Below are 27637 nucleotides of genomic sequence, written 5' to 3' on the forward strand. Positions count from 1 at the left end.
TTCGTCTAAAGTCCCTTGCTAGCGAGTCCAGGAGAAAGCATCCAGAAATACGCGAGGTATGACGGAAAGTGCTCATCCCATGTACTGGTGTCCTACTATGTCCATGCAAAAGCAGCAGAGAAGTCGCTTGCCATACTTAGGTCCTCTCCGGAGCAAGCGATAGCATCTTTGGCGTGTGGTACGTGATTCCGTTGAAACACGCCTCACTTTCTTCATTGTTCACCCACAGACAGCGCACAGTCAGATGATCTTCTCCGTCCAGTGTTCATGGGGTGTGCGACCAAAACGCGAAAGTCGTTGCCATCTCGTTGGGGTCGCTGCAGCGCTTGATAGCCCTCAAGGCTGTACCACAGTCTGTTGTCCCACTCATCGTAAGCACGATGAACGATGCCATGAGCCAAGGCGTGGGCATTCAACTTCGGATCCTGCAAACTTTGGTCTCCTTGATCACTAATTTTCCTTCGATACACGAAGAGCTCCTGGGAGAGGTACATTCTGTCTATACTACCTGGTACCTATCTGATTACCTGTAAAAGGCATTGCTTCTCTGTTTTAAGCTGCAGGATTCTAGGATCGCGGTAGTCTCTTCAACAGCAGCAGCCACCCTACGCCAACTGGTCATGTTTATCAATGGTCAACGAGGATCGTCAACGAGGATCGTCAAGAGAACGACAACACTGGAGCTGTCTGAGGCGACGTTTCTGAACGGTAGCACCAAAGCGTTAGGGCCTTGTGCCAAGGATGCATTCCCTGTCTCCTCGCAAATTCAGAGAGACCCAATCTCTTGAAGCTCGACTGCCTACATCAGACCTTCGCCTTGGAGTTAATTGAGAGTGTACTCACGAGCTACCACGAGCTGTTCAGGAAGGCAAGTTTGTCAGTCCCGTTTAGCTAGTCCATACTAATGCTCGTCGCAGCATGCAGAGCTTTTAATGTTGCTGCAACACGACCTCTGTCCACTCAATCTGACATCTCTCTCCGACAGACATGTCTTTCCGTTGACACTCAGATTCACGCGAGTTGTGTCCTTGATCTTGAAGCAGTTCTCATTCACAAGAGCAGCCAGTCGTACAAGTCAAGTATGGTCCCTCACGTCTTGATTCGCCCTCAACAGATACTGCGAATGTGTCAGACGACTCTCAGTACTCGCACGACTTCGAGAGGGTCAACCTCGACATCGGAACAACTGCCCCTGGGGTCCTGGTTCCGAGGGAGCGATTTTCGTTTTGGTGTTTTGATCTTTTGTTCTTGATATGCTTCAAGTATTGACAACTTTGCTGTAGAGCCGTGACAGAATCCTGAAAATAGAACGGCGGACCCTAGTTAACAACGACTTCCATTTTCTACCTGCATACATGTAGAGCAATCGCAAAAGTGTCCATTGTGCCACCAATTGATTGGTGAATAATGATGTCATACACCATATATGCTTGCAGTTTGACAACCAACAACATCATTTGCCTCCACCACGCTCCTCGTCACTACAGTTATTTTTTAACGGGGGAATCTTGGGCACGAGCTGCCTGATGGGCACATAGTAGGAATCATCACTGGGAGGGCCGGTTACTGCCTTTCCTCATCTCCGAGTTGTCTCCGAGTCTAATACCATTCTGCGTTTATTTTTGTATGCGCATCAGTCTTCTCCCGAGTCAGAAGTCGACCTCCTTGTAATGCACCAGAAGCAGTGAGTTATACTTACCATAGAGGGGATTCATCTAGTAGCCGTAATACTGGCGCGATCAATATTCAACGTTCCATACTGCTAGTGCAAGGCTACGGGCTATTGCGTACCCAAAACTTCCTTTTCCCGCTTATTAGTATCCACCTCGACGTTCCTGTATCTCCTTCCACCCACCGAACTCTGGTTTCGCTCGGAGCCACCCACACATCGAGACAATGTGTCAGCCCTCACGTGACGTGTCAGCTATAAATAATATCTGACCCGAATTGAGCCGAGCGGCACCACGCTTCCCCTCGGACCCACCCCAGATTCTGTGACAGACTTGTTCCCAGACTGTCCAGTGTCCACATCATTGATGTACAGCTAGACTTTCTGGCGAGGTTGATAACCCGGCACTTTCCGAACAACCACTTAGGCGCTACAGATACTGCCATGCTTGACTCGAGCATCTCTTCAGAGCACTGAACGCACTGGTCGAACCTAATCTATCGATGGTCAGTCTCCTTCCTACCATCAGATCTGTAAAATCTGAGGCGCGCTGCTAGGCAACTGAATCATCCCCGCAAGTGCTCGATCATGTCGCAGCTCCCACACAGTCCAATACCAACACCCTACCAGCTGAGACCCTCGAATTTGCACACCGAATGTTTGAAGCTGCACGGGGGGGAAATACAGAGCTCATTCTTCAAGCAGTCGACAAGGGCTTGCCAGTCAACCTTACAAATGAGAAAGGTGCGTCCGAGTCATCGGCGACATATGTCCCATATCCCAGAATGACGTACGACACATTCATGTAGGAAACACATTATTGATGCTCGCAGCATACGCAGGCCACGTGGAATTGACTAAAGGACTTCTGCAACGGAAAGCAGATCCAAACAGGCTCAACGATCTTGGTCAATCTATGATCGCGGGCGCTGTGTTCAAGTCGCACGATGAGGTTGTGCGTGTTCTGGTCGAAGCTGGCGCAGATCCGAGGATAGGCAAACCCACCGCGATAGAGGCAGCTCATATATTTGGTCGGAAGGAGTTGATGGAAGTACTGGGTGCAAAGCAGGGTGACATCGGCATCGATGTGCCCACCCCTCTTAGTGCACGTCCCGAGAAGTGATCACGCTCAAGTCAATTTGAACGTTGCGATAGATAACCTGTGCTACCCATTCAAATCGATCGTGGCAAGTTCATAGATATTAGGCTTCAAAATAAAAGAACTCTTGCAAAGTAGACGAAACCATCCATTGCTAAATCGTGCCCATCTTGGAGCGTCCGCGTGAAGGACGACTTGGATAAACAAAATAACGCGAATATAGTACCAGTGACAGTTCTGATGACAGCAGGTACTCATACGTGAATATTATAGGTCCAGTCGTAAATCTTGACTAAGTAGGCACGCTGCCTGTTTGGTAAGTCCTGGCTTCGGCAGCCGTGATGGTCATACTAAGTATAATCACATTGATCATTAGTGCAACTATCGCGGCTGTCGAAGACCATAAGGTAACTATCTGTCGAAGACCAGGACTTGCCAAACGTGCGATTTTGTTGCCCAGGCGGCGGAAGCTATTCTCTGATGTGTTTAGAATAGTTCACAAAAACCATTCTAAATACATCGGAGAATACATCGGGCTATAATATTATAGCGAGACAAGACAAGCGGGATGAACGAGACGGTACATACCTCAGCGTTAGGAACAAACAGATGAGTTGGAACGGAACGTGATATAAGTAGCGAAACCGAAAAAGGAAATATGACCAGGGGCTTCCGGGGCTGGCTTCAGATGACAAAGTGTGACCTGCCACTCCCTGACCTTCCCTGACGCAGCCACCGCAATAGCTCATAGATTCGGTTGGAAGGAGTTGATGAGAGTATTGGGTGCAAAGCAGGGTGACATTGGCACTTGTGTGCCCACTATACGCGCTAGTGAGAAGCGAGTGCTCAGTAGTGTTAGGAGACAATAAGTACTGAGTACTGAGGTGTCAACGAGAGACGCGACGACATATATGTACCTGCGGAGATACTTACTAGTAGGTAATGTAACACCGGAGGATCGACGAGCGGAAGTGCCATAAGGCGCAAAAGTCAAGAAGCAACGGACAGTATGGTACCGATAGTGTGATCAAGATAACGAGATAAAGGAAAAAGGGAACGAGGAGTCTCACCCACCCCTCTTAGTGCACGTCCCCAGAACTGATCACGGTTAAGCCAGTTTGAACGTTGCGATAGATGACCGGGACCTGTGCTACCCTTCCAAGTTCATAGATATTAGGCATCAAAATAAAATAACTCTTGCAAAAGTAGACCACACCATCCATTGCTAAATCGTGCCCATCTCCTTCCCGAGAATCTGCAACGCCTTCCTCGCAAGTGTTCTCGCATCTATCTCTATTGCATCCCCACCTTCTTCCAGAGCACCAATATGATGCCGTAGAACATTGCCTCTTCTCTCCTGGTTGATCTCGGGTGGTGAGGAATTCGCAATCACCCATGTCGATGGCGTCTTCCGAGGGATAGAAGCGATTTCACACAACACCGAATAAAAATAGAAGATATGAGCCACTGGCGACCGTTTCACCACATCCGCAATGAGTGCAGACGGTGAAAGACTGACATCAACGGCTAAGCAGACGTTCAGCGCAAATCAGATTATAGAGCAAAGGAACAGGTACCGGGTTGAGAATCACTGAACTTCGATGGCGACTCTGACAGTGCAGCCCACAGGGTTCCTGACCAAAGCTGTAAATCCAGTACCTTACGGAGTACATACAACAGTTCGTCTTCACGAGCCCTGTCAAAGTTGGTTCAGCGACATAAAATAATGCGACATGATCACAATTTACCTCGGGAAAGGCATATTTCCGCGAAGAGCCTCATCAGCGACATAGCTCACCATAGTAGTTTTGCATCGATCAAGTAAGGTCGGTAGACAAAGTGCAGCAACTCGTTTCCTTGAAGACTGTTGATCTATGAAAACAGTTAGCGCTGGAAATGCGTGCAGAATGATTGGTTTACCGCTTGTAACATTAGAGCATATCAAGAACAAAAGATCAAAACACCAAAACGAAAATCGCTCCCTCGAAACTAGGACCCCGGGGGCAGTTGTTCCGACGTCAAGGTCCATCTTTTCAAAGTCGTGCGAGTCCCGAGAGTCGTCTGACATATTCGCAGTATTTGTCAAGGGCGAATCAGGGCGTGAGGGATCCATACTTGACTTGTACAACTGGCTGCCCTTGTGCAAGATCTTGGCGAACTGTGCGATGAGGTGATCAGGGACTCTCGTGTCTCCCAGATGTGGCACGAGATCAATCTCCAATGAGCTGATGAGAGACAGATCGAAGTTTTCCTCCGCTTCCTGATCTTCGAGTGAGAAACTCTCTATCGCAGTGCTGCAAACGAGTTAGCTGTGGGGTGCAAGAGAATGACAGAACGAGAAGGAGATAAGGATAAAATGCGCACCAATCAGCCAAAATGCCACCCCGAAAGACTTCAATGATTTGTCGCCATATGCCCTCAATTCGTGTATCAGATATACCTGTATTTCATGATTAGATGAAGTCAACTAGGTCGTTAACTACGTACGATCGCCGAATGTTGCCATCCTTCTGACCGAGTCAGTGACTATACGGAGGAAACTTGTTGTAGCAGTCTTCCACAGAGGAGGATCTTTGCCAAACTTTGATGGAGCAGGACACTCGTACTTTAACTTTATCGGTATTGAATAGGCCTAAGCACGAAATCAAATGAGCATTCGAAAATCAAGGACATCATCAATGACACATACCGAGAAGATAGCTTCCAAAGTCCCATCTTCATAGATCTCGAGCTCATCCTTGAAGCGCATGTACAACTCAACGATAAGCGGCATGACCTTCTTGGACAACGCAATGTACGTGACTTGTTTTTGAAACGATGCCGCAATAGGCGTTGCCGGGGAGGCGGGAGACAAGATGGGCACATGAAAAGCAGCCAGAAACGGAAGTGTGCTGAATTCTGAGAGATCTCGTAAGATGAGAGATGGAATACCAGATCCCGTTAAGTTGATATCCGCGATGGCGTCCAAGACCACTACCTGTCATGTTAATGAGACGATGGTGTTCAGTGGATGCTCAACATTCACCTACCTGAACGGGTGACAGACCATCAACATCCGGGCGGTAGTCCGTCGAGTCAGGATAAGTAAGAACACCTGTGCATGGCTCAGAAAAGGAGACGACAGCAGAAATAGGGAGACATGCCCTTGAGAATTTCCATCAGACGATTGAGGCGCTGAAGCGGCCATTCCTTCTTCGTCTGGGTCAGACTAATGGAACGTGTGCTCCGTATGACGTCGACGAGAGCAACCAAACTCTCCTGAGTAAATGCACGGTGGTGCTGTGTCGTATTCGTACTCGGAGAGAGCTGGGATCTCTCACCCTGGAGAACCATGCTCCCTATGTCACTGCACGCCATCCATACGCATTCCCAAGCTTCCGACACTTTGGCTTGCAGAGAGGCGTCTGCGCCAGAAAGCGCTTTCACCACTTTCCCCAAACAAAGTAATGCAGGCGGACTCAAGTTTCGACGGTCCAAGGATACGGTATCATGAACGTGGGTAACAAACACGGACCATGCTTTTGAGAAGGATTCTAGATGCATGATCTTGACGACTAGGAAATCGCTGATAATAGATCCAATCGACTGCAATGCGAGACTCTTCGATTCGTCCCATGCATGTTCGGGAGACTGCGCCACCAGACCAGAATTCAGTAGAGCTCCGGGCTCAAAGGCACTGCGCCGGGTTTCGATAGATATTGTGTCGAGTAGCGGGAATGTGATCTTCCATATGCAGTCATTCCACGTATCCAGCGTAAGCGTGGCGCCATAAAGTTGCATTGCACGGAAAAGGGTCTGGATGGCGCCTACACGAACATCGTGCCTGGTGTCAGTACAGAGACCTAGAACTTCCAGCAGCAGACACATCCACAGAGCGCTATATTCCGGCTCCATCTCTGCATCCTTCCGCTTTGCCTGGATCGAATCCGACACACTCCAGAGAAGGCTTTCTGCAGCAGTAAGCGCAATGTTCGTGTCGGCTTGTCGACCGAATTGTCCAAGGGTTTTGATGCAAAGCCGCAAGTCTTCAGGGGATAATACAGACACGGAGTCACAGACAAGTTTGAGGGACTGGAAGGCGATCTTCACCAGTGCTGTGTAGCCGCGGTCGCTAACATACCCCAGAGGCAGTGGCTTTAGACGGGGCGTCTCTTGAAGCGATAGTGTGCTGATGGAATCAACCGACTGAGATCTGGAGAGAGCTGCGGGTTTACAGATGCTCCCTAGCATCTCAAAAATGCTGCCCCACCCGACGATAAAAGTGTGTCCGGACGCTTGTAGAATTTGGTGCAGGGTCTCTAATCCCATTCGCCGGAGCTCAATATTCGTGCTCGTCGCTGGGACGTCGGATGATGCGGGTACTATCTGTTTAGATAGAACGTCGAGAACGCGACGCTGAACTTTAGCCTGCAGGTCTCCAGTGGATGACAAGTTACGGGGGACCACGGTAAGAATTTCGTCGAGGACGCGTGCCGCCTGCACTCGTATTGACTGCGGTGCTGAGGAGAGACCCATGACCCACAGAAGATGATTTGTAGTAGTGTTCCATGCGACCTCAGGTGCACGATAGATGAGGCGATGGAAGTTTAGCATCGCTACTGAACCCAGCCGCTCGACACCGAAATCGCCCTGACGCTGAGAAGATGTTAGATTGTGACGCACAAGGATCAACCCTGACTTACCAGAGTGCGCGGCAGATGAATTCCGCTGACCCGCCTTCTATGAGGAGAAATCGGTACAGGACTCAAGTAATCCTCCGACTCAGTCAGCGTGCTCCCATCAGATTGCATCCCAACCATCTCTGAGCTAAGTTTGCAGAGCGCGGTGACAAAGTCCTGAAAAGCTGAATCCTCCAGGTTTTTGGACGCATCGAAGAGGCGCTGCACAGCAGCAAGCACGCTCTCTGAATCGATATCCATGAGGAGGGGATGACGAGCCACTTTCCCCTGTTCAGTGGAGCTCATCGCTGACACTGATCGACTGGGTGTCATGGGTGTGCTCATCCGCCGGTTGGTAGATGCTTGCGACGCTTTGACGTTCAAGACGTAGTCCGCGTTCTGTAAAGCTTCCAGAATACCATACCAGCTCTCTCCCAGGCTGCCAGCAAGGAAAAGGGCACTGGATACCAAGACTTTGAGACATGCTAGATTTCGCTCGGAAAGTCCTGGAGCCTGGATAGGTGCTGTCAACCCCAAGTTATCTGTGAAGGAAGTTGACGTTCGTGGTGTCGGAGGTTCAACGTAGGATTCCAAGCTGGACACTACTCGCGAAGGTATCGCAAATTTGGAAAGTGAGTTGAACAATGCATCGCGAGGAGTACTCAGGGCGAGCATCCCAGCAACGTTCGTCAAAGCTTGATAGCTGCTAAGAACGTCTATGAAGAGCTCGTCTGACAGATTTGTCGAGATAATAAATGAGAGGGCTGCGAGAAGCGCAGGCCAGCCGTTCTCAACCATAGAACACACGATGATGAGGTGCTCAGTTGCATGATCGTCCTGCGGGAGTGTGGAGAGGTCAAGAGCGGCGGGTGCGCGAATGACAGGCTCGCCAGCCGCTCGAGGACGTTGAACCATTATGGACGTGTACAGTGGTCCAGTGAATGACGCAAACCCTTCGCATAGGGAGACAATACACTGCACAGCGAGAAGGTAAATGTATGCTTCGGGGATCGGTGGCGAGTCCGCTTTATCTAATTGATCGATGCTGGTCAGGAAAGATGGTTCAGGGTAGTCCGTGAGATGTGAAATGAGGACTGTACCATTGGAGCTTCATGGCCGAGTTCTGCACGCTTAGACCAATGCCAGACCCAATTATCCCGACTACTCCTGACACGGTAGCACTTGCAGCCGTGGCGACCATTCCAGCAACCCCACCCACATCCAGACCATAATTGGATCCCGATGGTGCAGCACTATCACCCGTATGAGAAATTCCGACCCCCATCATCTGCGCGCTCACTCCGAGTAGAGCGGGTTTCTCAGTAACAAGGCGTTTCAATGCGACTATCATAGAGCTGAAGACCTTGGAGCCCGGCTGCTGCGCATCGTAGCGATCCCATATGTTTCGGACAAGCTCAGCATCGCTGCATACCCTGAAAAGAAACTTGAGTGCCAACTTTGGGGTGTCAAGCTTAAGACATACCCTCTCATTATCTCCATCGCAAGGACCCTGGTCCATATTGGTCGTGAGCCAGAATGGTCCGAATTCGACGTGTCGGAATCTTCTGAGATCATTCTTATGAGAAGCATCAGGAATACTTCAGCTTCCGTCTCTAGCTCGAATGAGAACTGCTTCAAGATCAAGAACACAACTCGTGTGCATCTCAGTGTCAACGGAAAGACATGTCTGTCGGAGAGAGATTTCAGAATGAGTGGACAGAGATGGTGTTGCAGCAACATCAAAAGCTCCGCGTGCTACGACGAGCATTAGTATGAATTAGCTAAATGGGACTGACAAACTTGCCTTCCTGAACAGCTCGTGGTAGTTCGTCAGTACACTCTCAATTAACTCCAAGGCGAAGGTCTTATGTAGGTAGTCGAGCTTCAAGAAATTGGGTCTCTCTGAATTTGCGAGGAGACAGAGATCTTCGAAGACAGAGAATGCATCCTTGGCACAAGGTCCTAACGCTTTGGTGCTACCGTCCGGAAGCGTCGCCTCAGACAGCTCCAGAGTATCGTCGTTCTCTTGACGATCCTCGTTGACCATTTTTTCAAAGATAAACATGACCAGTTGGCGCAGGGTGGCTGCTGCTGTTGAAGAGACTACCGCGATCCTAGAATCCTGCAGCTTAAAACAGAGAAGCAATGCCTTTGACAGGTAATCAGACAGGTACCAGGAGGTATAGACAGAATGTACCTCTCCCAGGAGCTCTTCGTGTATTGAAGAAAAATTAGTGATCAAAGAGACTAAGGTTTGCAGGATCCGAAGTTGAATGTCCACGCCTTGGCTCATGGCATCGTTCATCGTGCTTACGATGAGTGGGACAACAGACTGTGGTACAGCCTTGAGGGCTATCAAGCGCTGCAGCGACCCCAACGAGATGGCGACTACTTTCGCGTTTTTGGTCGCACACCCCATGAACACTGGACGGAGAAGGTCATCTGACTGTGCGCTGTCTGTGGGTGAACGATGAAGAAAGTGAGGCACGTTTGAATGGAATCACGTACCAGATGCCAAAGATGCTGTCGCTTGCTCCGGAGAGGACCTAAGTATGGCAAGCGACTTCTCTGCTGCCTTTGCATGGACATGGTAAGACACCAGTACATGGGATGAGCACTTTCCGTCGTACCTCGCGTATTTCTGGATGCTTTCTCCTGGACTCGCTAGCAAGGGACTTTGGACGAAGGTATAAGTGGATCTGGCGGATTATCGTTGTAAACACAAACACACTTGCAATTCAGTCACTAGGAAGGCTAATGAACTCATCTCGTCCTTGCGTTATTTTCAACAAGATTTAGACGAGTCCCGACAAATTCCAACAGATTTTCGTCGATTACAGGAAAACACAGCCCAGCGCGCAGAAGTTCAAGGATTGAAAGAAAATGACAATTGAATATTGAGGGTCGAATAATGGATTACAATTGTGTTTGGGAAAGTACTACTATTATGGACGCTTGTTGACAGTGTTGAGTCTTCTATGAATCAAACATTGACCATCATCGTAGTAGCACAGAACTCAATTCGATCGAACAACTGCTTTATATTGCTAATATCGGTAAAGGTAGATCATCATGTTTTCTATTGGCACGCTTTGCTTTACCGAGGCTGCAATACCCCAGCCCCATGTGGTTCTCAAACAGAGCCTCGGTGAGTCAACCTCACCGTGGTCTTGCGGCTCGCCGTTAAATTCCCGGGATCGATGAGCACTCAACGTATCATTTTCCTCACACTAGCAGGTCTTCGATGCGCTGGTGCAGTTTCAGCTCTCTATTAAGTGTGTATTCACCCACTCCATTGCAGCTTTGCCCTCCAGACCATTATCTTCGATCCTTCGATCCTTCGTTCTCAACAATCTTGCATTCAGCCTTCGAGACAGATGGCTGCAGCAAGGCATCACGTTTGACCTTGATGAGGCCATCGAGCACAATCGGGCCGCACTGGGGCTACTCCCCCGGTGTCATTCCAATCGAGTTTTCGTCTTCGTAACGTGGTCGATAAATTCACTGAAGACCGATCACCGCAAATCTTGCAGCTGATCATGCAATGGGATGATGTCATCACACATATGCGCATGCTTCTCCACTTTTCACGCTTTCTCCTGCCTCCACTGTTTTCTGACCTCCAGACGGCCGCTGAAGATGGTCCAGTGATCATCCTCAATGCTAGTCAGCACAGCTGCGACGCCTTGATCATCCATAGAGTGGAAGATCATGTTCATGTTTCGCTTGATATCACACAAGTCGAAGTGTCGGAATTCTCCGAGGAGTTCCAATCACTCGCAGAGCAGTCTGGGTCTTCTGATCATCAACTCAAGCTTGTCGGCATCCTTCGCAAGCTTTGGAATGATATTGTTGACCTCGTGGTCCAAGCTCTCAGGGAGTCAAACGTTCGCCCTGGTTCTGTATCTGGTGTTGTCCCATTCCTGAGTTCACGCTGCTTCCCATCCATGCAACAGGACCATACGATAAGAGGAGAGACAATTTTTTATCTTCTCTTACACCCCCACTTTGGCGACTCTTATTCGTGCGAAGACAGCATGTTTCTCGAGATGCGTCCTCGCAACATTCTGTTGCCATCGGTCAAGGCAACCCGGTGAAAGGGAAGGAGCTTAAATGTGTCGCTTTCGAGCTGGCCGTTGTTGCTCAGCACGTTGCTCTCATTGTCTCCTTCACATCCCTCGAGGATGACAACGCAATAGCCAATGGTGCACTCGATGCACTCAATCATAATCAGTGGCTCCATCTTGCCTGCCATGGAATGCCGAATCGGACACAGCCGTTCGAGTCTTCCTTCGCCATGCACGACGGCCCATTGATGACCAGGGACATCACCCGATCCAACTGGCAGAACCCGCAGTTTGCTTTCTTATCGATCCATCTCGCTACAGCTATGTAATTCTGCGGATTTCGCAGTGTGATTGGTTCCACGTGGTCTGTTGACGACGAGGTTGCTCGCCAGGTCGTGTCTGCTTTTTACCGTAACCTGATTGATGATTCGAAAAGATTGGACTGCATGCGCGCTGCGGTAGCACTGCACAAGTTCATGAAATCGTTTCGCAAGAAGATTCCATTAGAACAGCAGATTGTATTTGTTCACATAGGTGTGTAGTTAGAAGATTCACTATATTATTACATGTGTTGTATATCAAGTTTTCAGTTCCTTGCTCTCCTGTTACTTACTCGTTTAATGACATTTCTGCATAATACTTTATTATTCTGTTCTGTACTAGTGCCACACACACCGTCAGATTGAATGAATCTGCTTCACTCCTGCGTCGTCACAGCTCAATTCATTGAGCGCAGCCGTAGCATTTGATTTCAGTGAGTTACCCGTGGGCTATCCTTGCTACCCCCGTGGCGTACGTATTTGTTCGTTTGTTCGGTTCTGATTGTAGATTGCTCCTACGGCTGCCACAGCAATGGTCGAGTTGCTCCACAGAGGTAAGGTCGCGTACTGAGTGCTGCAGACAGTACTGAAAGTCCTCGATAACTCGCCCTGGCACGGTTGCAGATGCCGTTTGGTCACTTCGTTCGAAACGTGCAACGGGCCGCACGGGTAGGTACATAATACAATTTTCATCAGTAAATAGAACACGAATGCTGGGAAAAAATAGAGGTAAAAGTGGTCATCAATAGGTATGAGAAGCCATGCTCCACTCGTTTCAACAACTTGGGTCGTTGATGAACCACTGCCCATAGACACCCCAGATCTAGAGCTATGTCAGATAAAATTTAGGAGCGATGGCTCAATTGCACGTACGCTATTGAAGCACGAGTCCGCACCAGAGAATTCCCAGTCTAAGAAACGAGCAGGCGTTGTCGCACAGAATTCCTTATAGTCTGCGTTGGCCGGTACATTCATGAGATGTTGCTCAATGTGCTACAATAAAGATCAAATCAAGTCCCAGAGAACAATGCATATGCTTCTCACTCTCTTGTGCGAGCCCTTAGCGGTACATCCCTATGGGGCAGAGCGGTGAGTTTAGGTGCAAAGTAAAACTTTAATCTTACCCAATCCCTATATCCACTCCAGTATGTGACGCAGTCTGGTTCGTTATATTTGATGGCGAAATGACCAATCACCGTACCTGAACGCTACACCAAGTCAAATTCTATTATCAGGACTAACGAAAAACGTCAACTAACATATTCACATCTGGAGGGAAAGTGAGGCTGGCCATGGACAACCACTGGAGTACTCGTGCAGATATTCGTCCACTGGCGGCTCCAAGGTGAGACATTCATTTCTGCTACGTACTCCCTTGTTGCATAACTGGTGCAGGAATGAGATTCAAGATTGGTCCAGGCAATCTTATCGGGGGGCGTAGACGGGAGGAAATGAAACACCCCCAAAATGAATATAGCTCCGATAGTTATGAAGAAGTAACATGCTACGTCATGGTTTTGTCGAAGTCTTTCTCTCGACAGGAGAGGATCGGTTTCATTGGACCTAAAGATAAGTATCAACAACTGCCTATGCTTTTGTGCTATAGACATCGTGCCTGGGATGAATTCTAATCACCTCCATCAATGACTATTGTCGAAAGAGATGTGTGAAGAATGAAGGCTTACACGATCCGGGGAACGGGGCGCTTTGGTACCGCGATCGAGGGCTGGCGTCCATAACCATGTCCGTGATGCCCATAGTTCTGCGAATTACCGTTATGTGTATGTCCTTGTGCAGTAGAGTGAGAATGGCCAGGACGGAATGCTTGTGGCGTGGTTGAAGCATGTTGCTGGTATGGAGGAGGAGGACTAATAAACGACTCCATTAGACCTGAGAGTTGCGGCAGAAGCCTTGGAATCTTACCTGTTGTAATACGACATCTTATCTCTCAGTGTCTTGCAAGGTGGATTAGCACGAAACCAGAGTGCGCTAAGTTAGACGCGTGACTGGCACGCCGCACGGCCCCCAAGTTGCCACGGGCTTTGACGCGTATCATATTCAAGTTAAGAAGAAAGTATATTATGTAATCTGTACGTCTTGCATGTTCAAATTTTCAACGTTTCTGCAACCACTTCAGAATTTGTATCAAGACTTGATAAACGCATAAAGCAGTCATAATGAATTCGAAGAAATTATGCTTACATTTCATCTCTCATACGCAAGAGTCCAAATCAGCATATCATACTAAGGCTATCGACTCTGCAAACCGGACTCGGACGTTCAAGGACACGTAACTGTGACACTCTTTGGGCTTACAAGTTAGCCTAGTCTACGAGATTTTGGATGGCTGCGGAAGATATGGGATCACAGGACGTAGTCAGACTGACAGTCCATGAGAGCATGATGCAGGAACTCAGTGTTACCCGGCTGACTCAGTCTTCCACAGGTCGCGCCGTACTTGTTGAGCTGATCAGCCCACCACCCGGAGGACGTGTCAACAGGGGATCTGCAATTAACGACACAGAGTGTGAGATCGGGGTTGTAACATATCTCTGAGCCAATCGCTGCTCCTCTTCAAGTCTCTGCAATAATACTGCGCGCATGTCTGTGGAAGTGCATGCTGATGGTGCGATTATTCTGTTCCTAGATTCATATGTTGCGACTTCACGATTGCCACGCCGGATATACTCTGCCACATCGAAAAGGATATCGACGTGAGTAGAGTTGTGCGGCGATGAAATAGGGTTTAGGTTTGGGGGTAGTCCTAATGAAGGGGCGGGATGCGCGTCGACGCTTCCAGGGTTGATGACGAGGCACGGCGATGTATTGGTGCGCTGTTCTGCTTTACTTTCGTTTCTGTATGTATCTGTCCCTCCGCCCGGCGTACCGCACGGACAAGCGATAGTTTCCTCTGCAGCTAACATGTTCCCTTCATTGGTGCATGTAGCGATAGAATCGGCAAGCAAGCTCCAAATTCTTTCGTGTCGATGTCCTACATCCGACGTACGTTCTTCCTCGAGAGGCATCAACACATCTGAGCGCCGCTTGAGAGAAGGATGAAAAAACAACGAAGCAGGCGGCGCGTTGGCAGAAAGGTTCGCCAACTGCGAAAGAAAGACAGGCGTACCATCACCACTACCGCTATCATCACGGGCATCTCGGTGTCCTGATGGGTGAGGTAAAAATTTAGGAGCGACATCGTTCTTCCGTGCAGTTGCGCCTGCATGATGCTTGTTGCTTGATGGAGTGGGTTGGGAGAGATGAGCCTGGACTGATGCAAGTAAAGTGCGGTTTTGATGAGGATGACCGGGCGTGCTTGGGGGTTTACGCGATGTAGGAGCTACAGGCTCTGGATTGATGTTCATCCTATCAGCAACAATGATCTACTGGAACACAAGCAGGCGCGGGGTGAGACTGGGCTCTACAGGCGTATTGAACTTCCGATTTCCGGGGTATGTGATTCGCTGTCTCTTTGGATTCGATAACAGCGTTCGGCACAAGTTCTCCTGAAATGCGTGGCAGCGTGCTACTCGAGGGATATTCACTCTTGCCCTGAAGAGGTGTGCGATGACCTTCTGGTTCTTTTCTCTTTGCCTTTGTAGAATTCGTTGACTGCTCCTGAGTGTTGTCAAGGTGACTCTATCGGTCATTCGAGGTATCAGGTATATCACGACGCTCGCTGACCGCGCTGTGAGTTCGTCGATGGTTCCTGCGATCTTGGGAGAGATGGTCTAGAGAACTTTCTTGAAGGTAGGTTGTAGGAGGAGTTCTTCTGTGCTCGGGACGCCGTCAGGCAGGATTGGGGAAGGAAGTCGAGATAACTGAGACCGAGATCGGAACCAGTGATGACATCAGGAAAAACGCTCTTCTCAAATCGGATGAAATATGATACAACTTGCGTGAATCTGCGAGAATTCGATGGATTTGAACATTCGATCCATTATTTTAGTCCCTTGAGAATTTTCGACAATTGGATCTCACTTTTCGCCAATCAGAACAGAATTTGCGTCAAGCAGAACATGATTTTCAGGCAGTTAAAATTTGTCCAATGCTATCAAATGAGTACCATTGGATCTGAAATCTAGACAATACAATGTGTGACCAGTATCAGTCCTCCGCCATACCATCAATATCGAGGAACATGAGACTATCGGCTGCGCTAGGTTCTTCAGTCTTGCGCTTCGACCCACTACAACACGATGGAATCAGACAATGACAAGTGTCGAAAAAGATAGAACTCACTAGACAGACTTGTTGTCACGAGTTCCAAATACAAATCATTATTCGTTCCTTAATTCTAAGTCCTTTAAGCGCCCAGTCACAGCGCCTGTTCCTAAGGATGTGTTTACTGTTGAAGAAGTTCCTATTATTGCGTCTATTGTAGAATTACCAGAGTCACGTGATCTATCGGACAATGCCGAAGATACTGATGTCATGCCTCGCGACACTCTTGGAATGTTCCAGAGTCTTACTGCGGCTGCGGCACATGTTATGACATCATAGTTATATATAGAATCGTACGATACCTTTAATTATTCTGATTGGTTAGTTAGTTCATACTCAGTTTCGATCTCAGTTTCAATATGTGTATATAGGTAGCTCGTCGTAGTCAGTAGTTCTTTAGTTCAAACCTCTTGTATCTCCAAGTGAGCAATTCAAGACGTACCTGCTGCCTTATCCTCTTTGTGATTATCTTGTTGTTTGAGTCCTAGTCTCTGCCCTGCATTAATTCGTTTAAGGGGTTGTGACACTTGTACAGCGAGTGTACGAGTACGTGAAATTTGCGCTCGCTGGCCTTGAAGATGCCATTCAACATGCCAATCAATGTCCGATAGATCCTGCCGTACATGTCCAAGTTGAAGTCTCGGTCGAATTTTTCGGAGGAGTACTGCATAATGACGGAGCACACCTTGAATTGTGTGATTGATTAATACATATAACATACCCACAGCAATTAAAACATACCGCAGCGCTAGCAAGTGCCACCATCGCGACAGGCAGCTCAACCTCGTCAGGATGATCATCAATTGTTGATGTCAGATGGTCATGCCACTTTACTCCCGCTGCGAGCTCGTCGCTGAAGAATGCATCCTCGATGGTGTCCAAAATCGCCGACGCTTGAAATGGTTTGGTTCGGATAAGGTCCCCCTGTAATGTATGAAGCCACTGGCATCAGCTCAAACATAAAATAGACGATAAATCTTTGATGAACCTTCGCGTTCACCGGATAAATGTATGCATTGTTCTTGAGAAGGTCCGCGACCCTGTCATCAGCACCTTTCGTGAGACCATAGTGGCTTGCCACATGTGCTTGCGCAACCTTCCTGACGTTCCCGCGAATGGTGCCAATACGACCTTCAGGCTGCAAATGAGTTGAGAAAACAGTAGTAAACTCAAGGCAACATAATACACATACCACGGAAGATAACGCACGTACATACTTCGCATCCTTCGTAAGCCGTTTTCTCACATCTACGAATTCCTCTCCATCTTTCGCACATGACAAGAGTATGTCGGCCATAATTTTCCTCCTTTGCTGGAGGTCCAAGTACGCATTTTCGAAGAGGATGTGCTCGTGAAGGCAGGTAATTGAGGCCCGCAGCAAGTCCTGGATGTGAGGTTGCTGCTCGGTTAAATTGACCTTACCGGAACTGCTATATACGATGCGACAAGAAGGCAACCAGTCATCTTCGCGTGAACAAATAGACCGTGCTGACACTGCTTCATCATCTGCAGGTGGCCCACTGGTGGTGTCATCAACCTTGTCTGGCGTGCACCAAGTTGGTTTCTGAAACAACGAGTGCAGTGAGTGAATGTTCAAGAGAATCAACGAGACTCATTCACCTCTTGTTCTCTTTGCTTCAGGTATTTACTTCCTTTTGACAGCGCCCCTTTCTGATTGGCCTTACTGGTCTCTTTCAGCTTGGAAGAGCGATAGCGAGGGCCGGATTTCTTCATGTTAGTAAGCTGACTGTTCCCGGGCCCTATATCCTCCGCAGCAGAGTCCATGGTATGAACGGGGTCGTCATTGTCAGAGTCCGGTGATGTACTAGGGGGGATTGAGCTGAATGATGAAGCCGCACTGCGGCTGTCTAAATGAGAGTGTCACTTAAGTACTGGTAGGAGGAGGTTGTCACATACCGTCGTTATGTGTAGTAATTTGAGGACACTATGCAAATAATGAAGACACTCAGATGTAAAATCATCGATAACAATAGCACATACCTCATAGTCTAGGGTAGCCTTTAGCTTGTCACCAATGAGTCCCAGAATACTGTCATCATCTGATTCGTCGAGTTTGTCGTCTGACTCGGCTCCAGAATCAGATTCGGCACCATCGCTTCCATCAACCTTGAAGTCGTCTGAGTCAGACTCGAAAAGTTGCGCTGCTGGCTGTGGAACACTGCTCTTCCATTTTCTGTTCATAGGGTCAGTATTTTTTGGGCCCGCTATGGCATATAATAAATCAGTGTGAGTTCACAATAGACCAAACTCTGATGAAACTTACAGGTTCGTGCCTGCTTGACGTGTTCAGGCTCAGCCGTGCTCGATGCGGCCCGCTTTCGTGTCTTCTTGTCTGGCATCCAAACTGTAATTTGCTCAAGTGAGTCAGAAGATGTGGCTCGACTCAGACAGCCGTTGATGCGTACCTTGATTTTTCAGTGCTGTGACCTTGGATTGTCGGGAGGGTCCTTTATGCCAGATGTTCAGGCGCATTAGAAAAACAAAGCGACACTGAGAAAACGTACGACTCGGAGCAGACTGGGAAGCCAACACTTCTGGAGTAGCGGTGGCCTCCACACGTCTCTTCAGCTTGGCTGCACGCATTGCAGCAGCCTTTTCGGTCGGAGTCGACATTGAAAAGATCTGATAGAGTGAGAGAAAAAGAGAATTGGGTCAGTCGGATGCGCAACTGAAAAAATTGACATTGACACTTACAAATTTGGACTTCGAGGTTCCGAGGTTCCGCTATATTGAAATTGTTAGTGAGCAAAATGGATATCAGTCGTATGGTGAAAAGATGAGTGAAGATGGAATTAGCTGTGTCTGGGCCCCGTTCACCTCACATATTGACTATGAAGTCGCCCGGTGGGCCAAGCTGAGGGGGCAAGGTTCGACTGCCTTCTCAGATCTACTTAACATTGACGGTGTGAGTTTATGTTTTCTCTGGCAATACTATGGTACTGACTTCAACAGGTTTGCGAACGGCTTGGCCTCTCTTACAGGAATTCTCGCGAGCTAAACCACATTATCGACAGCAAAATCCCTGCCCACCGTCCTCGTTTTAGGCGCCAGGAGATCCTGGTTGCTGGCGAGGCCTTTGATGTATACTTTCGGGATATCCTACAATGCGTCAAGGCACTGTTCGGAAATCCGGAACTTGCACCTCACCTGGTATTCGCCCCCGAACGACACTATTCCGATGAAGACAAGACTCAGAGGATATATCATGATATGTATACAGGCAATTGGTGGTGGCATACGCAGGTGAGAGAACTAATACATGACTTGGGGCCTTGCACTAATTGAGTTGAATGTATAGAAACATCTCAAAAACGAAAAACCTGGCGCAACTATAATCCCCATCCTGCTCTCATCGGACAAGACCCAAGTCACGATGTTTTGAAACAAGTCAGCGTACCCAATTTACATGACTATTGGAAACCTCCCCAAAGAAATACGACGACAACCCTCTCGTAACGCGCAGATACTTGTTGGTTATCTTCCCACAACAAAGCTGGAGCACATCACCAACAAAGCAGCACGGCATCGTTGTCTTGCGAATCTTTTTCATGCATGTGTCCGTCACATTGTTGAGCCACTCATTGTGCCAGGCAAGGATGGGATGTCAATAGCCAGCGGCGATGGAGTCCTTCGTCGTGGTCACCCTCTTTTGGCCTGTTATATTGGAGATTACCCAGAGCAACTCTTGGTGACTAGGATGAAGACTGGAGAGTGTCCGAAATGTGATATACCTTTGACGGAGCTTGGGAGCAAAGATCTACCTTTTGAGATGCGTGATTTGGATCAAATCTTACATGCACTCGCTCTCGTCGATGAAGATCCGACTCAATTCACCAAGGCTTGTCGAGATGCAGGTAAGGTTTTTTGACTATGTTTTACCCGTTTCTGACTCTTGCACTCATTTCAGGAATAAAACCACTTTATCATCCTTTCTGGGAGGGACTCCCGCACTGTAATATATATAATGCAATCACTCCCAACGTTCTCCACCAGATATATCAAGGCCTTGTCAAACACCTTATCTCTTGGATCAAATCAGCTTACAGCGAGGCCGAAATTGATGCGCAGTGCAAATGTTTGCCTCCGAATCACAATATCCACCTATTTATGCAAGGTATATCAGTTTTGTCGCGAGTAAGCGGTACGGAGCACCAGCAAATATGCCGCTTTCTTCTGGGCCTAATCATCGACATCCGTTTGCCTGATGGGGCATCCCCTGTTAGACTGATTCGCGCAGTTCGAGGCCTCCTCGACTTCTTATATCTCGCGCAGTACCCATGTCATTCGGATCTGACATTAGAGCTTCTGAGTGGTGCACTCAACCGATTTCACGACAACAAGTCTATCTTCATGGATCTAGGTATCCGATCATCATTCAACCTCCCAAAGCTCCATTCTTTCCGACACTACGTTATGATGATTCGAATGTTCGGAACCACTGACAATTATAACACTGAATATACAGAACGACTTCACATTGATCTAGCGAAGGATGCATACCGCGCGACAAATCACAAGGACAAATACATGCAAATGACCCTCTGGCTCGAGCGACGAGAGAAGATGCTGTGGCACGATAAATTTATTCAATGGCGTCTACACAATGGTGCTGCCCCAGCTCATGTCCCTCAATCGCGTCATCCCCTACCCCACTCCGACCTTGTATATCTGCGACAATCGAAGCTAACAAAAAACCCATCTGTTAAACGGGTGACGTTTGCGTCCCTAGCTGAGCAGTATGGTGCTGTACATTTTCAAGCTGCTGTGGCTCGTTTCGTCATGCAAGTGACACAGCCTGATTTGACTGTGAGGCAGTCTGAAGAGGCTGCCTGCCATGTCAATCTACCATTCCAGTCAGTTGCGGTATTCCACAAGGTCCGCTATAGTACTGTGGGTGATGATGGCATGCTAAACAATGTCACCATTGACGCAATCCATGCGAGACCTGCCCGACGTGACTGCCACAACAGGAAAGTTCCAGCGAGGTTTGATACTGCACTTGTAAATCTGGGCAATGGCGGAAAAATGGGTGTTGAAGGTGAGTGTCTTGATGTGTGTATGCAGGGACACTTCGGCTGACGAATGACTTGCAGGATATCGTGTTGCGCAAGTTCACGTGGTCTTCTCACTGTCGGCCAATGTCAAACATGCACTGTTTGGCAATGTCAATGTGCCTGACCACCTTGCTTACATCGAATGGTTCACGCTGTTCACTGCACCAGACATTAACCATGGAATGTATAAGGTTTCACGCGCACTTTATGATGGTGACAGGCAATCCAGCATTGTCCCTATTCGCAATGTTCGACGGTCCATTCACTTAATACCCAAGTTCGGGACAGTAGCTCCACGTGAATGGACTACGAGCAACGTATTAGACCGGTGTAGCACTTTTTTTGTAAACAACTTCACTGACCGAGATGCATATGTAACTGTATTCTAGTTAAATAAAAGGCTTGTTGTACACACTTCAATGGCCCGGCCGATGACTGATATTGGGTCTCTAGGCATTGACAGATGGTTTCTCACGGTTCGGTCTTGGTGCGCAAATTTTTTCTCCATGTCGATTCAATCTCTTTGACTATCATCTGCTCGTGTTTTACGTGTATCAAGTGTCTTGTTGGATATATTTATGGTGCGCAGGTTCCACTTCTAAGCTACAGATACTCTAACTGACCAACTTGCAGGACTGGATTGCGGAGAAAGAGAATATAAGTCCCAGGAAACGGTTGGTTGATTCTGAGGGTAAGATCATTCATTCTCACTGCCAGTGGACTTGTAGCCCGCGCTCGCCTTCCCCAGGCCTGGACTTTGGCAAACATAAGGCACCAGTCTCACCCATCAAAAAGTAAGTCGTTGATCATATCATCGTGTCAGCAGATTCTTACCAAGTGACAAGGATTAAAAAACCATTGATCCGCAGATTTCCATTGCCAGAATTTGTGATTAGCGCTACCCCTGTGACAGAAATACCTGAAACTCCTGTTCCACCATACCGTCAAACTCTGGCCCCTTTAACTGTCTCTCAAAATTACATGTGTAGACTTGTGGCAGATCGTTGGGATGCTGAAATCAAGCAGTGTGAGGAGGCAAGAAAGGCTCATCTGTTGGAAGTCCAGCTTGCTGCTCACGGCATACGTAAATTAGTATAATAAGATCACATTCGAGAAAACGAGTACTAGTACTCCCAATGTACCAAACAATTTTCCCTCACTTGCGCGAATTCTGTGGCCCTGTTAACACATTAGTCAAATTTGCTGAATATTGGATTGGATTGACGCACATTCGGGAAAACGGTACATGATTTTCTACGTTTTACAAAATATGATCCAATTTTCGCCAATATTAAAAGGGGGTTTTTGCTGATGGAGGCGACCGGGATTGAGAACGGGAATCATAACACCACCGGTTCTTATGGGGCGGAGGATCTGGGGAGGTATCATACCAGCGTGGATGTCACACCCGCACCAAATTGTCATAAATCGATCGATCACAGCTACTCCGCATATAACTAGGAGCACGTCCAAGAACAGAATTACATATGAACGAAAAGAAACTATACTGACCATGTGCAAATGTTCGGTGTTTGGGTGCCTCTGGCCGGGGGCCCTCGATACATCTAAGTCTAGGAACTCGGAGAGAAGTTTGACGGCAGATTCAGCTCGTACTAGTATGTCACAAGAGAAATAATAAACGTGAGGAACTAGAGCATACTATGTTTGCGGTGCGAGTAAGGCGCAGAGTAGCACACAAGCAAGTCTGATTGATCGAAAGAGGATTAAAGGGTGGCATACCTGGGGCAGAAAGAAAGTCTAGTGTCATGTTGTGTGAGGAAGAGACGACTCAGTAGTGACCCAAACTTCTCTGTAACAAAGTGTCAACTTGATAAATTATTAAGGATGATTCATGGGCCGAAAAAAGACATGACAAAAGTAAGTATGGCGTACCTCAAGCTCTCAGAAAGGTGGTATAAAGAATCATAGCGCGGCTGTCAAAGTTCCTGATTCACCCGCCAAACACCGCCAACCCGCGGTAAAGGGTCGCAGTATATGCTCAAGGGTACGACTGTCCTACATTGTACTCGTACCCGCCAAACCCGTCAGCATAGAAACGCGGTGCGACACGTACCTCAACATCAGATTTTGCTAAACGCGCAGTTCATGACGGAGAAAGATGGTGGCTCGACATATCATTTCTGGAGATGCCGCAAACTGGGCTGGACTGGGACGATACCGGGCGAATGAGTTAGACGCGGCATGCTGGGCGAGATGAGACGTGTGTGTAAATGCAAGAAGAAGCACATACCTTTGCATAAAGATGGCTTTGGTATACTCAACGTCTTCTGGAGATTGCTCGTCCAAGTTCGTCAGCGTCCGAGGCATGATCATCCCTGCGGTCCAGTAGTGATTTCTATGTGCCCGTCGGGCAACTCGTACACGAGATTCCACTGCTGGCAATAACTGTGGTGACGAGGAGCGTGGTGGGGGCAAATATTGTTTTTGGTAGTCGAACTATTGACGCGTATATGATTAGTATAACATATTCACCAATCAACTGGTAGCACAATGGACACGACACTTGCGTGATTGCTCATCTATACAGAAGTAAAATGACAGTCGGGGACTTGGTGCCGGTAGGTAATACGTCCAAGTCAATATCATACTGATTCATGCATCCACTTCCAAATCATGACCAGAGAGTTACGCTGGCTGTCTTCTAAATTCTGGTCTTCCAGGGCCGCGGTGGTCACGCTGGTGTGCACCAATTTGTTGCCCAGCTCACGGACACTATTCTCCAATTTATTGAGGATTAATTTGACAGCGTGCAACGACAGTTTTGATCGCTCGGTCGGTGGGAGGTTTTTGAGGACAAACTTTGCAGCTGCTTTTAACTTCTCTTTGCCTTTGGGTTAAGCTGATCTTGTGTGAATGAGAAGTTGTCCCTTAATCTATTGTGTGCTTCGTTGACCAGCGTGCGGCGCTCGAGTTTCAAGATGTCAGTGCGGTTCTACAGCAAAGTTGTCAATATTTGAACCGAGATCCTATAGTAATATGCATTCACTGTCTTAACATCCTCCTTGAGCTCCTCAATCTGCCCCTCCAACTCATTGTTCTTCTTCTGAAGAACTTCGACATCTTGTTTAAGAATTCTGTTTTCTCTGTTCACCTGAAATAATATTCAGTTACTCAAATTGGCGTAATGTCGAGACACACCGCTTGAATTGTGGAATTCTGCACCGTTACACGGTTATTTACAAGGCCCAATTCATATATGATATCATCTAATGTGAGCGGCATGGTATTTGTGTGATGTGTCTGCAAGTATCGTGATAATTAAGATGGAATGTGCAGGAAATGGACGGGCAAGAGAGGGGTATTTAATTGTCTGAGCCTGAACCTTGTCGGAGCTTAATTACGTCCACCATGAATTGTACAGGTGCCGAGACATGGTCCGTCGGAGTTTCTCGGCACCACACTTCCAGCTGAGCATTAGTGCTTATATAAGTTATATTTGCGGCGTTGTGCCGCACAAGAGTCAGCGCACGACCGAATTCGTAAGCATGTCTCCCGCCCTCCCAGCGGCTCCACCTGCTTGCATCCCTCCCCGAGCTAACGCTCAGACCAGCCCACAATAAGGTCGTGCCTCCGACTCTTCCTGAACCAGACGAAGCTGGATTAGCTTAGTACCAGCTAAGACTATCGACTCTGCAAACCAGACTCGGATGGTCGAGGACACCACATAATTGTGACATTCTTTGGGCTTACAAGTTAGCCTAGTCTACGAGATTTTGGATGCTGAAGATATGATGTAGTCAAAGACTCGGTCCATGAGAGCATGATGCCACACAGGAACTCAGTGTTGCCCGGCTGAAGTCTTCCACAGGTCACACACACACACGACCGGATTTCGAATTGGTGCCAGTGGTTTTTGTCTCGCCATTTTATTTCCCTCGCAGGTTGAATTCAGCCCGGGTATCTAGTAGGTCCTCTGGTTTCTGCACCCTGCATACGTACTACGAATCCAATATAATTTCACTATACACATTTTTCAGTCATCGGAAGACCCTTCACAGAAAAATGGATCCGGGTTTCTCAACGGGGTTGCCATCGGACCTTGATAACGCTATTCCTGGTAATACTCTTCCGATGTTCCCAACATTCTTGTTGTCAACTTAGTGGGAGCCAGATTCGTGCAGCGAGGTATGACCCCGACGAGGCCATCGAGCTTGATCAGCGCTAGCCTACAGTCCATCACCCCACAGATCCAGATCTTGATTCTTGGACCACCGAGTTGCTCTCTTGTTCTTCGCATCATTTCGACATCATAAGGGAGGCTGTGTCTTCCCTTGCCACAGATGCTTTTCTGTGCAGTATCCGTCGTGGTGCGCTGACGACTGCAGTGGAACTGGTGGAGCAAGGTCGTGCAATATTCTGGACCCAGTTGGCACGCTTCAGCACGCCACTCAATGAACTTTCTCGTTCAGGTGACATCGGCACGGCTTTGGCAGAAGAGTTCAAATGGTTAAATTTTCGTCTTTGTAGTGTGTTCGATAAATCCACTGAAGACCGGTCTCCGCAAATCCGGCAGCTGACCATGCAGTGGGATGATGTCATCACACTTATTCGCATGCTCCCCAAATTTTCACGTTTTCCCCTGCCTTCACTGTCTTCTGACCTCCAGAAGGCGGCTGAAGATAATCCAGTCATCATCGTCAATGCTAGTCGGTACAGCTGCGACGCCTTGACTATCCATAGCGCGGAGAATCCTGTCCATGTTTCACTTGGCATCACACAAGCCGAAGTGTCCGAATTCTCCTTCGAGTTCCGATCACTCGCAGAGCAGTTTGGTTCTTCTGATAATCAACTCAAGCTTCTCGGATCCTTCACGAGCTTTGGAATCATATTGTTGACCCCGTGGCCAAGCCCTTAGTGAGTTAAATGTTTACCTTGGTTCGCTTACTTGGTGGTGTTCCACTGCTGAGTTCACGCTGCTTCTCCTCCATGCAGAACCCTATGAGAAGAAGAGAGACAATTTGTCTGACATTGACATATTCTCTTATACCCCCACTTTGGCGACTCTCGTTCGTGCGAGACAGCAGGTTTCTCGAGATGCGTCCTCGCAACATTTTGTTGCTATCAGTCAAGGCAACCCGGTAAAAGGGAGGGAGCTCAAATGTGTCGCTTTCGAGCTAACCGCTGTCGCTCAGTACATTGCTCCCATAGTCTCCTTCACATCCCTCGAGGATGCGTAACAGTCGATGGTGCACTCGATGCACTCAATCATAATCAGTGGCTTCATCTCGCCTGCCGCGGAATGCCGAATCAGACACAGCTGTTCATGCGTGACCACCCATTGATGATCAGGGACATCACCCGATCCAACTGGCAGAGCCCGCAGTTTACTTTCTTATCAGCCTGCCACACTACCCTGGGTGACAAGAAGAGTCCCGATGAGATCCATCTCGCTACAGCCATGCAATTCTGCGGAATTCACAGTGTGATTTGTTCCATGTGGTCTGTTGACGACGAGGTTGCACGCCAGGTCGTGTCTACTTTTTACCGTAACCTCGTTGATGATTCGAAGATTGAACTGCATACGTGCTGCGGTAGCACTGCACAATTCCGTGAAATCGTTGCGCAAGAAGACTCCATTAGAATAGCACATTATATTTGTCCACATAAGTGTGCAGTTAAAAGATTCGCTATATGATTCCATGTGTTGTATTTCAAGTTTTCGTTCTTCGCTCTCCTTTGCTTACTCATTTAATGATATTTCTGCATGATACATTGTGATTCTGTTCTGTACTAGTGCTACACACCGCGTCGGATTGAATAAATCTGGTTCACTCCTGCATCGCCACAGCTTAAGTCATTGAGCGCGAGAAATGATAAACGTCGTGAGGAACTAGAACATATGTCAGCGATGCGAGTAAGGCGCAGAGTAGCACATAAGCGAATACAATAACACGTACCTCAACATCAAGATTTTGCCAGATGCGCAGTTCAGGACGGAGAAAGATGGTGGCTCGACGTGTCATATCTGGAGATGCCGCAAACTGGGCTGGACTGGAGTAAGGACGATACCGGGCGAATGAGTTAGATGTGACATGCTGGGCGAGATGAGACGTGTGTGTAAATGCAAGAAGCACATGCCTTTGCATAAAGATGGCTTTGGTACATACACCCAACGTCTTCTGGAGATTGCTCGTTCAAGTTCGCCAGTGTCTGAGTCATGATGATCTCTGCCAGTAGCGATTGCAGCAACTCGTACACGAGATTCCCCTGTTGGTGATAACTGTGGCGTGGTGGGGCAAATAATGTTTTTGGTAATCGAACTGCGAGCATTTATGATGTATAACACATTCACCGATCAACGTTGCAACTGGGAGCACAATGGGATTGCTCTACATCTATACAGGAGTAAAATAGAAGTCGAAGACTCAGTGTGCTCTGCTTCCGATGATAGTAGGTACTCATACGCGAATATCATACGTCCAGTTGTAAACCTTGCCTAAGATGGCACGCTGCCTGCTTGGTAAGGCATTGCCTTTGACGGCCGTCATAGTCACCTATGTGTGC

General features: G+C 48.0%; 11 protein-coding genes across 11 annotated transcripts; 7 read left to right on the forward strand and 4 right to left on the reverse strand.

Moving 5' to 3' along the window:
* Positions 1–119: 119 nt before the first annotated feature.
* Positions 120–959, forward strand: F5891DRAFT_509678 (uncharacterized protein). Its single transcript, XM_041372083.1, has 4 exons — positions 120–178; positions 230–488; positions 537–868; positions 918–959. Exons 2-3 carry the CDS (start codon positions 381–383, stop codon positions 786–788), a joined length of 360 nt encoding a protein of 119 aa, XP_041223481.1. The 5' UTR covers positions 120–178; positions 230–380; the 3' UTR covers positions 789–868; positions 918–959.
* A 1006-nt stretch (positions 960–1965) lies between these two features.
* On the forward strand, positions 1966–2927 carry F5891DRAFT_1046687 (ankyrin repeat-containing domain protein). Its single transcript, XM_041362310.1, has 3 exons — positions 1966–2175; positions 2227–2413; positions 2479–2927. Exons 1-3 carry the CDS (start codon positions 2173–2175, stop codon positions 2790–2792), a joined length of 504 nt encoding a protein of 167 aa, XP_041223482.1. The 5' UTR covers positions 1966–2172; the 3' UTR covers positions 2793–2927.
* A 669-nt stretch (positions 2928–3596) lies between these two features.
* F5891DRAFT_1046691 (uncharacterized protein) lies at positions 3597–10247 on the reverse strand. Its single transcript, XM_041362311.1, is given in 18 exon segments — positions 3597–3635; positions 3648–4295; positions 4346–4464; positions 4517–4640; positions 4689–5062; positions 5133–5208; positions 5256–5400; positions 5458–5745; positions 5798–5862; positions 5912–7403; positions 7451–8471; positions 8527–8859; positions 8910–9181; positions 9231–9575; positions 9624–9883; positions 9935–10001; positions 10057–10101; positions 10158–10247. The coding sequence occupies 17 exon segments, from the start codon at positions 10191–10193 to the stop codon at positions 3994–3996; spliced, it is 5364 nt and encodes a 1787-aa protein (XP_041223483.1). The 5' UTR covers positions 10194–10247; the 3' UTR covers positions 3597–3635; positions 3648–3993.
* Positions 10248–10415: 168 nt separating this feature from the next.
* F5891DRAFT_1046705 (uncharacterized protein) lies at positions 10416–11110 on the forward strand. Its single transcript, XM_041362312.1, has 2 exons — positions 10416–10574; positions 10661–11110. The coding sequence occupies exons 1-2, from the start codon at positions 10551–10553 to the stop codon at positions 10961–10963; spliced, it is 327 nt and encodes a 108-aa protein (XP_041223484.1). The 5' UTR covers positions 10416–10550; the 3' UTR covers positions 10964–11110.
* Positions 11111–11684: 574 nt separating this feature from the next.
* On the forward strand, positions 11685–12145 carry F5891DRAFT_1046709 (uncharacterized protein; the record flags this gene model as incomplete). Its single annotated transcript, XM_041362313.1, has 2 exons — positions 11685–11818; positions 11840–12145. The coding sequence occupies 2 exons, from the start codon at positions 11685–11687 to the stop codon at positions 12033–12035; spliced, it is 330 nt and encodes a 109-aa protein (XP_041223485.1). The 3' UTR covers positions 12036–12145.
* Positions 12146–12169: 24 nt separating this feature from the next.
* On the reverse strand, positions 12170–13871 carry F5891DRAFT_1046716 (uncharacterized protein). Its single transcript, XM_041362314.1, has 8 exons — positions 13737–13871; positions 13499–13681; positions 13429–13440; positions 13073–13376; positions 12938–13021; positions 12858–12887; positions 12687–12806; positions 12170–12636 (listed from the first exon to the last, which is right to left on the reverse strand). Exons 1-8 carry the CDS (start codon positions 13751–13753, stop codon positions 12589–12591), a joined length of 798 nt encoding a protein of 265 aa, XP_041223486.1. The 5' UTR covers positions 13754–13871; the 3' UTR covers positions 12170–12588.
* A 338-nt stretch (positions 13872–14209) lies between these two features.
* F5891DRAFT_1046719 (uncharacterized protein) lies at positions 14210–14766 on the reverse strand. The gene has a single exon (XM_041362315.1). The coding sequence runs from the start codon at positions 14735–14737 to the stop codon at positions 14246–14248; it is 492 nt and encodes a 163-aa protein (XP_041223487.1). The 5' UTR covers positions 14738–14766; the 3' UTR covers positions 14210–14245.
* Positions 14767–15661: 895 nt separating this feature from the next.
* F5891DRAFT_1279874 (uncharacterized protein) lies at positions 15662–18671 on the reverse strand (the record flags this gene model as incomplete). The annotated part of the gene is made up of 13 exons (XM_041370370.1): positions 15662–15718; positions 15795–16002; positions 16056–16064; positions 16565–16722; positions 16779–16961; positions 17026–17175; positions 17230–17601; positions 17658–17905; positions 17955–17982; positions 18039–18262; positions 18322–18402; positions 18464–18505; positions 18563–18671. The coding sequence occupies 12 exons, from the start codon at positions 18669–18671 to the stop codon at positions 15921–15923; spliced, it is 1686 nt and encodes a 561-aa protein (XP_041223488.1). The 3' UTR covers positions 15662–15718; positions 15795–15920.
* A 163-nt stretch (positions 18672–18834) lies between these two features.
* On the forward strand, positions 18835–21501 carry F5891DRAFT_1129810 (uncharacterized protein; the record flags this gene model as incomplete). Its single annotated transcript, XM_041364443.1, has 6 exons — positions 18835–18963; positions 19011–19301; positions 19357–19425; positions 19447–19912; positions 19966–21096; positions 21152–21501. The coding sequence occupies 6 exons, from the start codon at positions 18835–18837 to the stop codon at positions 21499–21501; spliced, it is 2436 nt and encodes an 811-aa protein (XP_041223489.1).
* A 1979-nt stretch (positions 21502–23480) lies between these two features.
* On the forward strand, positions 23481–24410 carry F5891DRAFT_1046729 (uncharacterized protein). The gene is made up of 2 exons (XM_041362316.1): positions 23481–24065; positions 24120–24410. The coding sequence occupies exon 1, from the start codon at positions 23747–23749 to the stop codon at positions 23969–23971; it is 225 nt and encodes a 74-aa protein (XP_041223490.1). The 5' UTR covers positions 23481–23746; the 3' UTR covers positions 23972–24065; positions 24120–24410.
* Positions 24411–25484: 1074 nt separating this feature from the next.
* On the forward strand, positions 25485–26110 carry F5891DRAFT_509899 (uncharacterized protein). Its single transcript, XM_041372084.1, has 2 exons — positions 25485–25542; positions 25601–26110. The coding sequence occupies exon 2, from the start codon at positions 25653–25655 to the stop codon at positions 25986–25988; it is 336 nt and encodes a 111-aa protein (XP_041223491.1). The 5' UTR covers positions 25485–25542; positions 25601–25652; the 3' UTR covers positions 25989–26110.
* Positions 26111–27637: the final 1527 nt, after the last annotated feature.

The sequence above is a fragment of the Suillus fuscotomentosus genome (assembly GCF_016647785.1).
Source record: "Suillus fuscotomentosus strain FC203 chromosome Unknown F5891scaffold_43, whole genome shotgun sequence".
NCBI lineage: Eukaryota > Fungi > Basidiomycota > Agaricomycetes > Boletales > Suillaceae > Suillus > Suillus fuscotomentosus.